This window comes from Lissotriton vulgaris, chromosome 1_2 (assembly GCF_964263255.1).
Source record: "Lissotriton vulgaris chromosome 1_2, aLisVul1.2, whole genome shotgun sequence".
Classification (NCBI taxonomy): Eukaryota; Metazoa; Chordata; class Amphibia; order Caudata; family Salamandridae; genus Lissotriton; species Lissotriton vulgaris.
In genome coordinates this window covers 351,730,901-351,746,504 of record NC_141686.1, presented here as the reverse complement: position 1 = coordinate 351,746,504, position 15,604 = coordinate 351,730,901, and the positions used below count along the sequence as shown (strand labels likewise).

Genomic DNA, 15,604 nt, shown 5'->3' with positions numbered 1-15,604 from the left:
CATCAGTCGAAAAAGAAATATCCTATTGAATTTTGCCAGGTTACAAAGATTGATATGTAATTACTGAGGCCTACCCTTTGAATTTCAATCAAATGTGGTGGATATGATTGATGAAAATAGAATGACGGGAATGGAGAGTTATTACTGTGCCATCAATAAGCTCCTTAGGTGCTGCACCTAAAAATGCTGATATTACATTTTTTCTGAACGCCGGGAAAGGGGACTATTAGTCAGATAAGAAGCCACAAATGGTTGCTCTCTGTTGCAGGGAATCCCAGCCCACAATCAGAGCCTGAGAAGTCTCTCCCCGGTGTGAGTAGGTTTTTTTTAAAAAGTAGTTTGGCCTCGCCGCCGGTATTTGATTATTTCCTCAAGATACGACTAGCAAAGCGCCCAATAATTTCCAAATCAGCCTGCGGGCTTGCCGTCTTTCACGGTATTGGGTGTAAATGCCTGAGATGTCCTGATGCTTTTCTGCTTCAATATGGCCACCACGCAGGCAGCATCAAGGGCGCTGGCCTTGCAGGGCATGAAGGTTATTTTTCAGCCCTCACACACCTTCTTCACAGCAGGCATCAGGTGTGTGTGGGGGGATCTCCCCACACTCAGGTGTGTTATTCATTTATTAATTCAGTGTTTTATATAGCGCAAAGATGACCCAACTGGGTATCAGAGTGCTTCACAATTCTATAGCACTGTACCTCTGACATTTGGTTGATTAGTCCTTTAAACAAACTACCAAGTATATATATTCAATTTTAAGTGATAAGCATTTCTACTTTACAAATAATACATGCCCTAAACATTACTAGAGATCAACTTGCATTACAATAGTATGTGTCCTAAACATTACTAGAGATCAGCTTGCATTACAATAGTATGTGTCCTAAACATTACTAGAGGTCAACTTGCATTACAATAGTATGTGTCCTAAACATTACTAGAGATCATCTTGCATTACAATAGTATGTGTCCTAAACATTACTAGAGATCAACTTGCATTACAATAGTATGTGTCCTAAACATTACTAGAGATCAACTTGCATTACAATAGTATGTGTCCTAAACATTACTAGAGATCATCTTGCATTACAATAGTATGTGTCCTAAACATTACAACAATTGACATTTTATAAATACATGTACTAGGAATACCTCATATCATTTAGTACAGTGGATTGTACGTAGCAAACAGACTGGTTACAGAATTTATAGCTATTATCCTATACTGCTTTTGGCCCGGAAACGTCGTACAGATGTGGCAGGGTCGCGTCATGATGCTGCTGGTGAAAGCTGCCAGAAGATGCTTCAATGGCACGGCCCTCTGTACATGCCAATGTCCCCTCCAACCCAAGCCGTCCTTCCAGTACCTTAGGTGCCAACTTTACAGTCGACAGTGAAGCTTCTGGTCAGCAGCAGTAGACATGAGCACTTTAGTTGAAACGGCTGCTACCATTATGCGAAGGGGAGGTGGTGAAGGCAACAAAATGAAGTAATTTGCTTTTATAAATAACGAGCAAGGAGAGGCAAGCAGCGATGAGTGAGACGGGGAGGAACTGTCTCTCTTACTTTGAAGTCAGAGAAAGAAAAGTCTGTTTAGGGGAAACAAGAAATCAAGAACCCACAGTAAAGGGTCCAGAGACCTAGTTTGTAAGTGTGGTTACGGAAAAATTTCTTTCTAGAGGCCTCTCACTCACCGGGGTTTCCCCACGGTGACATGCTTCATCATTGGGGCCATCCCAGTTCTCTACGAAAAGGGGAGTGCTGCGACTCGCGAACTACGCAGAAGCACTGTATTTGTGAAAGACTATGTGTGGTGTGAAGTGTTGTGGTGGTGGAGTGGGTGTGTGATTAAAAATACCGTGCTAGTGGGCCTCAACAATTTATTCTGCTCCTAGTTTGGTATGTTAAAATGGGGTAACACTGTCTTTTAACCTTGAATTGGGCTAAATCAGTGTTTTTTGGTCGACATGTTTCGACTCATGTGTGATCCCCTTTGCTCTTAAGGAGGGGATGTTTGCCACTAACCATGTGTTATTCTATTTTACAGATACGACAGTAAGATACAAATCGTATGTATAGTACGCATGTTTTAAATTAACAGCGCATTGTGATATAAATCCTATTTATTTAAATATAGGAGTGGTATATACAGGGCTGGACCCTGTATGGTCCTGATGAAAAGCTTGGGGAGCTTGAAACATGTCGACCAAAAAACACTGATTTAGCCCAATTCAAGGTTAAAAGACAGTGTTACCCCATTTTAACATACCAAACTAGGAGCAGAATAAATTGTTGAGGCCCACTAGCACGGTATTTTTAATCACACACCCACTCCACCACCACAACACTTCACACCACACATAGTCTTTCACAAATACAGTGCTCCTGCGTAGTTCGCGAGTCGCAGCACGCCCCTTTTCATAGAGAACTGGGATGGCCCCAATGATGAAGCATGTCACAGTGGGGAAACCCCGGTGAGTGAGGGGACTCTAGAAAGAAATTTTTCTTTCTTTGGTAAACACTGACATAAATCATGCAGTAACCCCACTTACAAACTAGGTCTCTGGACCCTTTACTGTGGGTTCTTGATTTCTTGATACGTAACTGGAGGCCGACCTAGTTTTGTTTATCCTCCTTCTCCCCCCTTTTCCTACCTATTGTTTAGGGGAAACATCATCTGGCATTTGATCTCGGTCTGTGAATGAACAGCAAATGTGACGAGATATGAACAAGAATTACAGCCGTTTATAAAAAAGCTTGGAGTGAAAAAAGTGCGCATATGAAGTGCTCTTAGACAAAGAAAAAAGAAAAAGTGCTTAAAGCAGTTGATAATATGGGACCATTGCAAGGATACAAGTAACGGGACGGTACCCCGTGGGAGGGAACAATCTACGAAAAGGAGGGACAAGTAGGAAAGATTAGCCATTTTGAAGCAAGGCTGTTTAAAGCAGATTCAAAGAAACAAATAAAAAGCAAAGGGTGGGCAGTAAACCCACAAAGTTAAGTGCTGTTGCGGCAAGACCTAAAAAAAAGAACTGTGCTGATGTTTCCGAATATATCAGAATTAGTACAAATGAAGCACATTTGTTTTGTATTACTGAAGTGTGGAGAAAAATATTTGAATAAGATTGAAACACATTAATACACTAGGGGATGACATTTGCAAACATTATCATTTATGTGCAGTAAAACCATATTTCGGTGTAAATGTAATGATCATTTCAATTGAAAATGTGTTTTCTGTAATGGCAGTGCGCTACCACACCAAGTATACTCCACACTACGCCACTCAACTCCACACCACTCCACTCCAATCTATGCCACTCACTCCACAAAACAATACTCCACTCCACACCCCTCTACTCCACACCACTTACCCCACTCCAATCCACCCCACTCCACTCAAAAGTACCCCAATCCAATTCACCCCATTCCAATCTATCCATTCCCAATTTACCCACCTCCATCTACCCCACTCTACCTCAATCTACCTTATTCCACTCCAATCTACCCTAATACACTCAATCTAACCCAATCTACCCAACTCCACCCCAATCTACCGCACTCCACTCAGATTTACCCCACTCTACTCCAATACACCCCAGTCTACCCCACTCCACTTCAATCTACCCCAACCCTAATCTACTCCAATCTAACTGGCTTCACCCCAATCTACCTCACTCAACTTCAGTCCAATTTACCCAACTCCATTTCAATTTATCCAACTGCAATCTATTCAACTCATCTACACTCCTACCACCATATACCCACTCCAAACTACCACAATCTACCCAACTCCAATCTACGATGGGGGGCGCTAGGTGTCGCTTGACCAAGATGGCCGCGCTTCTGTGAGGCTCCAGCCCCTCTGAGCCCTCTATGATCCTTCATCCCATCCTGAGGTGCACTATTATACCTGCACTCATCACCGTTAGCATTGTGAAGTGGTAAGAACTCTGGCGATACCACACACGCTGCACTTATTGCCGGGATTGTCGCACAAAGGCCGCCTTAATCTGTATGCAGACCACGCTGGCCCCCTTGGAGCTTCGGGTCCGGCCGTGACTGCCACTGCACACCGTGGCTTCCGGGCCTGTCCAGACTCACGGAGCTGCCTGCCCGGGAGCCCCTCGTCAGGAAGATCGGAGCGCCCATCCTGCTGCCTGGAGCAGGTTACAACCTGCGCGAAGCTGAGGTGAGGAACCCGTCTGCTGAGCCCCTGCTCCCGCTGCACTACGTTCACACGGGAACACAACCCTGCCGAGCCACTTTAGATCGGGGCTTTGGGCCTTCTCCCCCGCACTCTGGGACTGCCTGCTCTTCCAACACAATACGGGGCATGAAGAACCCGACGCCTACACTGAAGACTGGGACACGCTAATGATTTTAAAACACTGTGCCAAGAAGTTGCCTCGACCCCCCCTTCCCCCACTGAGTCGCTCCCACCACGTCTACCTGGTGTGGCGCGGCCTTACGAACTCAAGGCGCCCGCTGTCTGAGGCGCACAAGTGGGGGACATTTCCATTTCCCGACCGCAGCGCCGGGAGCGTTACCTCCCATCCCTGCCCCCCCCGCACTAAACTTTGCCCGCCGTGAATCCTTACGGCGGCGCGGCCTTGATGACGCCTGGCGCTGACTCCTTGGCCTCCCCCCAGCGAGCAGGGCTGTCTCCTCGGCGGAGGGGAGTATCAAACATCTGTGCCCTACCACCACTCCACACAGCCAGATATACCGAACCTGCCTGAAGTCCCATGGCCTTCTTCCTCTGGGACAGCCCAGCCACGCAGCCCTGTTAATACCCCACCTCAGTGGCCGCCGCAGCCTGGGGGGCTCAATATTGACTGTTCTGAACCTGCTCTAGAGACACGCTCCCCCCTTCCTGAGCGCTGAGAGCGCTACAATACCATGCAGAGGACACTCTGTAGTATAGTAGATGACAGCAACTTAACTCATGCTTGGAGACATGCTCATCCCACCCTCAAGGAAGGCACACATTACTCTTACGTGCACTCTACATGGGCGCGACTAGACTATATTTTCATATCGGCGGGCTTGGCGTCCTGGCTGCTGCACGTGAAGCATTTAGCCCGCACTTATTCGGACCATTCTCCGGTCCTCTTGGAACTTCAGGTTTCCCTGGCATGTTCACCTTACTCAAGCTAGCGGCTTAACCCGGCACACCTTAAAGATGCTGTTTTTAAGGCCAAAATAGAACAAGACATTCGAGACTTCTTTGAACGCAACTTGTCCTCGGTCGATAGGGTCCCTACAGTCTGGGAAGCCTTTAAGGTCACAGTTAGGGGTTGGCGCATAGCCAAAGGTGGTGGCATCCTGAGATCCTTACGCACAGACCTACATAATTTAGAAAAAGGCCAACGAGAGCTAGAGCGTTCCACTGCTCAAAGCCCTAATGATTGCGCAGCACAAGCCCGTATGCGAGAAAAACTCACTGAATACACTCAGGTGGCAGATAGAGAATGTAAATTCCTTGGGCGTCCACACAAGGCTCGCGTTTACGAGGAGGGGGACAGACCTGGCAGGGCACTGGCGAACTAGATCAAACCCCCCAGGTTCCATAACTACGTCAATGAACTACATGACCCTGACGGTTACATACATAGGAACCTCCCAGACCAGCTCCACATATTTCAGGACCACTATCGTGAGCTATACTCCTCGCACAGGACGGAACCTCTTGACCTCCCAGCATATTTCAGCGATGTTGCATTGGCCTGGCTAGGCGATACCCAGCAGAAATTCCTGCATTTAGAGCTGGAGTTGGATGAGATAACTGAGGCTATTATGGGTATGCGATCTGGCAAAGCTGCCGGGTCCGATGGTCTACCTATTGACTTTTACAAACTTTTTGCTCCCATTTTGGCCCCCATTTTGAAACAAGTATATTATGTGGCGCTGGAAGAGGGAAGTCTCCCCCGCACCATGCGAGAAGCGCTCATAACCTCCCTGCTCAAGCCTGGTAAGCCCCCCACGCAATGTGACTCCTACCGGCCCCTATCGCTTTTAAATTGCGACACTAAGATCTTGGCTAAAGTACTAGCTACACGCCTTAATCTTCTCACGGAACGATTAGTTTTGCCAGATCAAGCTGGCTTGATCGCACTCTACAGGCGGTACTACAGCACATTGAACCAAAATGCGAGGCCGAGGCGGTGTTCTTGGATGCCAGTGCCACCAAGGCTTTCGATTCGTTAGAGTGGGACTACCTGCTGGGCACACTTCAGCACATGGGGATGCCGTTTAGCTTCTTAGACTGGGTTAGGCTATTATATCATCAGCCAACGACTACTGTATTGCTCAACGGTGCCAGATCTACCCCCTTTACTGTCCAGAGAGGCACACGCCAGGGCTGCCCCTTATCCCCTATTCTTTTCGCAATTGAGCCCCTAGCCACGGAACTCCGTCAAATTCACAATCATCGCGCCCTCATCTACCCTGCCCGGCAACTGCTCGTATCGCTTTACGCGGACGATATGACGCTCTTATTAAGAAGCCCCAAGATAACTTAAACCCAGTGCTATGCGAAATCACCAAATTTGGGGGTGTAGCTGGTATGCAAATCAACTGGGCCAAATCTGCCATTTTCCCGTTAACTGACAACACTCTCCCACACCAGCTCGATTACCCTCTTATATGGGAACAGGACGAATTGAAATACCTAGGCATCCGAATCTCCAGGCAAAAGGATGCCATGACGCACGCCAACTATGGCACTGTAATAGATAAAATAACGGATAGTGTCACCAAGTGGATCCACCTTCCACTATCAATGGCAGGGAGGATAGCCCTTGCTAAGATGGTACTGTTGCCAAAACTCCTATACCTCTTTGTCAACATTCCGTATAACCCAGGGAGGTTCTTCTTTACTTCCCTGAGGTCCCAACTCACAAGACTAATATGGGGCGGGAAACAGGCACGCCTCAGCCTTGACACACTTATGCTCCCCTTCCATTTAGGTGGATTTGAAGTTCCCAACTTCGAAAGATACTATGACTGCGCCCAAGCGCACTTTGCTGTATATTGGTATCATCCTTCACCATGCATGGCACATCTTGCCGTGGAATATGGCTATATGGCTCCAACTTCTAGAACCGGATATATCCACACCCCAGTAAAGCCCAGAGAGCGCGACCCTACAACGGTTGATTGCACTGTGGCTGCATGGGGCCGAATTGCAGATACCCTCGACTGTCCGTTTCTATACTCACCCAAGCTGGCACTGGACAGTGATCCCAGGCTTCAGGTCACTTGCGAAGCGATTGGCCGCAAAATGCTCAGGGAACTGGGATATAGCCTTTGGGGCGATCTATATGTGAATGGAACTTTTCGGACCAAGGAGCAGTTTTTTAAGGAGAGGTCAGCCTCTATTATGGATACCTTTTTATTCGCCCGGCTACGTCAGAATGTCTGTGCGATCACTCCTTCTTTCCCTACTGAGCCCGACAATTTTGGGCCACTGCCCGCCATTGTACACACAGATGCACCACAACACATTATCTCACAGATTTACAAACAAGTACAGGACGCGCCACGATCCACCACATTGAGGGCTCGACTTGAATGGGACAGGGACCTTAGAGAGCCATTAACAGATGAACAATGGGAGCTCAGCTGCACACAAACAAAAGCAATCACCGGCAACAATAGATTAAGGCTCATACATTACAAATTCTTGCACCGGATATATCACACCCCTGCTCGGTAACATAAATTCCATCTGCGTGAATCGGATTGCTGCCTCCGCTGCGGATCAGCCGGGGCTGACTTCATGCTTCTAGCCTGGTCCTGCCCCAGGGTTGCCATTTATTGGACACAGGTATTTGAGGGGCTCTCCACTATGCTGGGCGTCACAGTGACCCCCTGTCCGTTAAAGGCGCTTCTGGGCCTGACTCAAGCTGTGGTAACTGTGCATAGTTCAAGTTCAAGAATTTATATAGCGCACTACTCACCCAGAGGGTCTCAAGGCGTTTGGGGGGGGGGGGTTCATTAAATATCGAATAGCCAGGTTTTGAGTTATTTTCTGAAGATGATGTGGTTCTGTGTAAGGCGGAGGTGAGTGGGGAGCGAGTTCCAGGTCTTGGCCGCTAAGTAGGAGAAGGATCTACCTCCCATGGTGGATCTTTGGATACGCGGAACAGCGGCGAGGGCTTGATTGGAGGATCTCAGTTGGCGGGTGGGTGTGTAGAAGGATAGTCGGGTGTTGAGGCATTCGGGACCTAGTTTGTAGAGGGCCTTGTGTGCGTGGGTGAGGAGACGGAATGGTATTCTCTTGTTGACGGGAAGCCAGTGGAGGTCTTTCAGGTGGCCGGTAATGTGATCTTGGCGAGGGATGTCTAAAATGAGTCTCGCTGATGCGTTCTGGATGCGTTGGAGTTTTCTTTAGTAGTTTGGCTGTGATTACAGCGTAGAGGGTGTTTCCGTAATCTAGTCGACTCGTGACCAGTGCGTGGGTGACAGTCTTTCTTGTCTTGGAGGGGATCCAGCTGAAGATTTTTTTGAGCATATGGAGTACGTTGAAGCAGGAGGATGAGACGGCGTTGACTTGTCTGGTCATCGAGAGTGCGGAGTCTAGGATGAAGCCAAGGTTACGTGCGTGGTCTGTGGGTATGGGTGCTGTGCCCAGAGCCGAAGGCCACCATGAGTTGTCCCAGGCAGAGGGGGATGATCCTAGGATGAGCCCTTCCGTTTTGTCTGAGTTAAGTTTTAGGCGGCTGTTTTTCATCCATACGGCTACTTCTTTCATGCCTTCGTGAAGATTGGTTTTGGCGGTGATAGGGTCTTTGGTGAGGGAAAGGATCAGCTGGGTGTCGTCAGCGTAGGAGATGATGTTAAGGTTGTGTTGACGCGCGATGGATGGAGTGGACTCATGTAAACGTTGAAGAGGGTGGGACTGAGTGAAGATCCTTGTGGTACACCGCAGATGACTTCGGTGGCCTCTGATTTGAATGGGGGAAGTCGGACTCTTTGAGTTCTCCCAGCTAGGAACGAGATGATCCAGTCCAAGGCTTTTCCTTGTATGCCGATGTTGTTGAGGCGTTGTATGAGGGTGCTGTGACAGTCAGTGTCGAAGGCGGTGGAGAGGTCGAGTAGAATGAGGGCCACTGTTTCTCCATTGTCCAGTAGTGTTCAGATGTCGTCTGTAGCTGCGATGAGGGCGGTTTCGGTGCTGTGTTTGGCTCGAAAGCCTGACTGTGAGGAATCGAGGGAATTGTTGGATTCAAGGGAGGCAGCGAGCTGGCTATTGACGGCTTTCTCAATGACTTTGGCAGGGAATGGGAGGAGGGATATGGGGCGATAGTTCTTAAGTTCAGAGGGGTCTGCTGTGGGTTTCTTCAGGAGGGCGCTGACTTCGGCGTGTTTCCAGCTTTCTGGGAAGGTAGCAGAGTTGAAGGAACAGTTGATGACATCACGGAGTTGGGGTGCGATGATGGAGTTTGCTTTGTTGAAGATGTGGTGGGGACAGGGGTCGGTTGGCGAGCCAGAGTGGATGGAGTTCATTAGGCGGATGGTGTCTTCGGTGGTGATTGGGTTCAAGGCGCTGTGGTTGTTAGAGGGCGGTTTAGGTTCGGAGGGGGGTGGAGAGGATTGTTCATTGGAAATGTTTTTGAAGATGTTGTGTATGTCAGCAATTTTGTTGTAGAAGAAGGAGGATAACGAATCGCAGAGGTTTTGGGAGGGAGTGATGTCGTTTGAGGCTGCGGTGGGGTTGGTGAATTCTTTGACGATGTTGAATAGTTCCTTGCTGTTATGGGCGTTGTTGTCAAGTCGATTCTTGAATGCTGATTTCTTGGTGGATCGAATCAGTTGGTGGTGTTTGCGGGTGGCTGCCTTGAAGGTGGTCATGTTGTCGGTTGTTGGGTTTTTTCTCCATGTTTTCTCGCGAGTGCGGCATAGCTTCTTGGATTTCTTAAGGTCATCGTTGAACCAGGGGGCCTTTTTGCTTTCCTGTTTGGTGTGATGGTTTTTCAAGGGTGCTAATTCGTCAGCGCTGTGAGTGAGCCATTGTTTGAATTTGGTGGCAGCTTGGTTTGGGTCCGATGAGAGGGCGGGTGGGTTTTGGTTGAGCGATGTGAGGAGTTGGTCGGTGGTGGTTTTGTTCCAGTCTCTTCAAGGAATAGTTTGTGGGGGGTTGTGGGTCGAGGTGGTTTTGTAGCTGAAGTGAACACAACTGTGGTCCGTCCAATGGAGAGTTGTGGTGCGATCGAAGGAGATGTGTTTGCTGGAGGTGAAGATTGGGTCGAGATTATGTCCGGCTATATGGGTGGGGGTGTCAACAAGTTGTTTGAGACCGAGATTGGCCAGGTTGTCGAGAAGGGTGGAGGTGTTGCTGTCGTTTTTCTTTTCCAGGTGAAAGTTGAGATCTCCCAGTAGGATGTAGTTCTCGGAGGCGAGGGCATGTGGACTGATGAAGTCAATGATGTCTTCGCTGAATTGTCAGTGCATCGCAGGCTGCGGCCTCAGGATAACACCAATGGAGAAATGCACACCTGTAGCCTCCCGGCGGCACACTTGATGGGCGAACACCCCTTAACGTACATGCTGGAATGTCTGTAAAATGCCGAACACCCATACATTGTTATTGACTTGGGTCATGTTGTGCCTTGCTGTTTCTATTACTGAACTGAACATCTGAAAGTAATTGAGGTCGTTCACAATTCGCTACTTTGTCTCGGACTTGGATGTGCTATTTGCTTCAGAAATGCTTATTATATTGAATTACTGGGGGTACTGTTGGTGGGAGGGTGTGGGTTAGCCATCTAGTTCCTTTCGTAAGAAGATGCTATTTCATATGACGTCTAGCATGGGAAGATGCCCACACTTTGTAAAGTACGTGACACACAGTTGCTCGATTGCATTGCATTGATGTACCATGCTTCATTTTCTACGATAAAGGTTTTTGAAACTTAAAAAAATAAATAATAAAACAAACTCTAATCTACCATAATCTACTGTACACCACTGTAATCTACCCCAATCCACCTAATCTATCCCTCTCCACTTCATCCAATCTACCCCACTCAATCCAATCTACTGCACTACAATCCACCCAATCTACCCCATTATACTACACCCTAATCTACCCCACAACAGTCCACTCCAATCTATCCAATTCCACTCCACCCCACTCTACCCAAACCTACCTCATTCCAGTTGAATCTAATCCACTCCACCCTACTCCGATCTACCCTACCCCACTCCATTTCAAACTTACCTATCCCAATCTACACCACTCAAATCTACTCCAATCAATTCCACCACACTCTACCCCACCCCAACCCAATCTACCCTACACCACTCTATGTAACTCCACTCCATTCTACTCCAGTCCAATGTACCGCAAACCAAACTACCCCAATATACTGCACTCTAATCTACTCCACTCCAGTCTTCCCCACTCTACTCCAATCTACCTCATTCCACCCCACTCTTTCCTAATCTATCCCACTCCAATCCACCCCAATCCATCCTACTCCACCTCAATCTACTCTACTCCACCCAAATCTACCTCAATTCAATCTACCCCACTTAACTCCAATCTGCCCCATTCCACTCTACCCCAATCTATCCCCCTTCTATCTACCCCACCCGGCCTTGTGCCACTAACTTTGAGCCATGCCGAACAGCAGTCACACTGGGGTACATAATGGCTAAAACTCGTTGCCGAAGCCAATAGCTTTCGATAGGAGACACCTATTTGTTTTGCCAATGCTTGTTTTCAGTGTTTTTTTCTCCCATCATATACACACGCAACAGTTCCCTGCAGCAAACTCCAGGCAGGCACAGGTGTTCAACGGTGCCTGGGCACAGCAGGGGATTCCCTAAAGGGCCTGGCTTATCTTTTTTTATTTTTTATCTTTAAGGGTTCCCGGACACTTTCTTGGGGTTCTCGGACCCTTGCAAACTTGTGTATCCTTATTGGACATCGATAGGGTTTCAGACCGAGCAGCAGGTCTCCGAACATCACAAATGTCTACCAGGGTACAAGCCCAATTACTGTGCCTGCGCAGACACCTGCCTAAGGTTTGCGGACCTCAAGGGTCATGATGTGGAATCCAACCTCTGTTCAAAATCAGCAATTTCTTTCTACATTTTAACATTAGGTAGCCCCTGTGCCAGGGAGAGACAGGATGGCACCACGGCTCTTTATGGCTTCTTTAGTATTTTTACAGGATGCGGGGTTCAAGTCTCTTCATCATGTAATGGTTCAAAATGTAGCCAGCCATCAGGTCCACAGATCCAACTTTAGGTTTACGTATCCGAAATGGATGGGCGAAAAAGCTCCCTCATCCAATCGGATCCAATATATTTTTACATTTGGGTCTGCGAGTCCAGATGCACGGACCATTCGTGGGCTAAAGCTAGCTCTACCTTAAATGACTAGTGGCTTAATTTGAGGACCACAAAAAAACACTGCATGAAACTAGCCATGCCAATCCCAAATAGTTTTGTGCAGATTCATTGAACTGTGCCAAAGTTATTATATGTATATATATATATAATTATATTACATGGGATTCTGTAATCCCCGTATAAAGGGCAGTCTCTAATTTCATTATATAATCAGGAATTTGTGATGCACAAAGTCAGTGATTATGAAGAAGAGACGTCAGAACGTGGCTTTTATAAGTTATTACAGTCGAATCCTGAGGGCACAATGCCTGCTGCCAGAGCCAGCAGCTGATGTGAAAAGAAGGTCAAGTCACGAAGCATAATTGAAGCAGCTGTTTAAAGCAACAAACAGAACTTTGCTTTTATTACTTCTGCTGTATGTTACTAGTATACTATGAGAAGCAGAGGGAATATGTTTATTAGTTTCCTTAGATAAAGGAAGGGTGGAATCTTTCTGCATGTTTCTACACGTTTCGAGCTACTGCAGCTTTTTGTTTTAAATGGACTTTTATTGAACTGTTTCTAACATCTTTTTGCAACAAATATCTAACAGTTTCTATTTTTACTTTTGTACAAGAGGTTTAAAGTTCATTCTTCATGTTTGCAAACATGTTAGCTGCTGCATATGTACGAGCTACGCACCAAGGTTTGTGGGAAAGGTGATGGTGTGACCATGTATTATACAGGATAAAGTACCACCTGGTGCATATAATAAGATTATTGCAAGTCACCTCAGAGTTCCATAACCTTTGTGTATCTGGCTATCATGAGGTGGTGTTGAGGCCGAATACAGAATAGGATTTTTATATCAGGAACTGGAGACGACTGCGTCTTACCCAATGAAACTGTGCAACTAGAAACACAGTTCCCTCTCTAGACTGCACATGTCTGCTATTCTCAATGAACACCACATCACTTGCATCCGACTATTACGTGTGATTCTGGCCAGTAATTCCTCCCATGAATAGCGCTATTTCCAGTTCCTCAGCCCGGAATGGGGACGAACAAGGAACGAGAAGAGCTACTGGGCTATTTGTCTCATGCAACATCCCATTACCAGGCCTGTTTCTGCACAGGAAGGATGCAGTCCTGTGAGGAAACAAAGGAGGAAAATGCAGGGAAACATCTGCACCATGTGTACTTGTACTCTGGGGGTCAGTATCGCTCAGTGGGTTACATCCAAACCATAATACTCCCATCAGAGACTTTCTAACATCTGCCCATACGCATTTTGAAGAGGTTACATGTGTTAGTATGCACTCCGAGAGTCCATTTATAGTGAAACACATACCTGGGGTGGCTTTGGATGGCAATGAATGTGACCATGTTGGTCCTGTCTCCTTTGAGTCTGAGGTGGTGTCTTCATCTTCAGTATTTGTATCCAGTTCTACGCATGATGGAGGCACAGGCTGACCCCGCTCATCAGGACAGAGCAGTTCTGCCTTGCAGTTCTGATGTTGATGCTGTGATTCAGAGTGCAGTAGCTTGTTGTTCTGATCTGAGCCCTGTGCATCAGCACATGGAGTTTCTAGCTTGTAGTTCGGATTTGAAACCTGCTCCTCGGGGTGCAGTGATTCCACCGTGTTGTTCTGATCTGGTTTCTGTGCTTCAGGAAGCACTGACTCTAGCTCTCGGTCCTGTGCCACAGTGTGCGGTGGTTCTAGCTTGTAATTCTGATCTGAACCATGTGCATCAGTATAGGCCGGGTCTAGATTGTAATGTTTGTCTGGTTCCTGTGCTTCAGGGCGCATAGATTCTAGCTCGTAGTTCACGTTTGGATCCTGCGCATAAGGAAGTTCCTGCTTCAAGCATAGGTGTTGCTGTAGGCACTGGGTTTGTTGTGACCCCAACTCATCAAAGGACAATAGCCCAGACTCTAAGTGTTCGTGTGATGACATCCCATCAGGTGACACGGGCTGTAGGCTGCGGTTATCCTGTGGATCTTGGAAATCAAAACACATCAATTCTTCCTCCAAGGGATCATCAGGTCCGTTCCCATCTGGTAACATGGGTTGTATACGGTGGTTTTGCTGTAGTTCGTGTCCTTCAGGAAATAGTGGGTGTGGGCAGAGGTTCTGTTGCTGGTCCCAGCTATTAGTAGACAATGGGGTTGGTTCTTGCTTCAGGGGCTCATCTGGCTCCCACTCTTCTGGGAACGCTGACTGGTCTTGCTGTGGTGTCTGCCCATCAACAAATTCCGAGTGAAGACACAGCTTTGCCTCCTGTGATCTGCATGGAGTATCTATCTGAGGGCACCGGGATAGAGGACAATCCTGCTGTACTCCATTTCTGTCTGGAAACCCAGGCTGCAAGCTCTGGTCCTGCTGTGGGTGATGTCGATCAGGAAACATTGGCTGTAGACAAAGGTTTGGCTCCTCTGGACGCCCTTGAATATCAGTTGGCGAGGAGAGCGTACAGTCCAGCTTTGGTGCATGCCCATCATAACACACCGGCTGAAGACACAAGCTCGGTTCCCCTGGCCTATCCAGTTGAGGTGTTGCAGGAGACCGGCTAACAGCACAATCTCTAATGCTCGCCGGACAGACCACCTCCAAAGACACTACACCATTATCTAGGTAACCTTGATCCTTTTCTATCCAGATTTTCTTAATCAGCCCAGCGACTCTAGAAGGTATGTCCTCCACAGTATTCATCAAGTTATCCAGTTTGGTTTCCAACTCCTCCAGCATGGATAGAAGGATAATGTGGGGAAGGTTCTCTGACAGCGGTTCCAGGTCCTGGTCCCTCTGAGCATCATTTCGGGATCTTGAAGTTGAGACGTCATGGAGAGGTAAAGACGGGACTGTGGCTGTTACGGATTCACGTGAACACTGCGCTGTCACTTTCCTTTCTGGAGCCCGTCTTCTGCCCATTCTGGTAAATTGATGTTCGAGTCTCAAGTGTCTGCAGAGGAGAGGAAAAGACAAAAGACAACACGTTATCACAGGACAGTTAGGTCAAAATACTCCTGATCAGAGAAAATTGCGAATTTCTAAAACCTGAAAAAATGGAATCATTAAAATGTCACAATACCAGCAACATAGTTCATATATTATGAAAGGCACGGATTTGAAATGTGTTTCCAACATTACATCTGTTCCTTGGTCTGCTCAAATTGTACACTGTACAACCAGAAAAAGAGAATACTGTAACAGCCTTGCAGCAATGAAAGGTTTATAATACCCTGGCAGAC

General features: G+C 47.4%; 1 protein-coding gene across 1 annotated transcript in view; it reads right to left on the bottom strand.

The window, feature by feature from the left end:
* Positions 1-15,284, bottom strand: part of LOC147736779 (uncharacterized) — a 38,293-nt gene extending 23,009 nt beyond the window's left edge. The window contains exon 1 of the mRNA XM_086953484.1: positions 13,703-15,284. Within this exon, the coding sequence (XP_086809610.1) occupies positions 13,703-15,284 (1,582 nt within the window). The remainder of the gene's footprint in view (positions 1-13,702) is intronic.
* Positions 15,285-15,604: the final 320 nt, after the last annotated feature.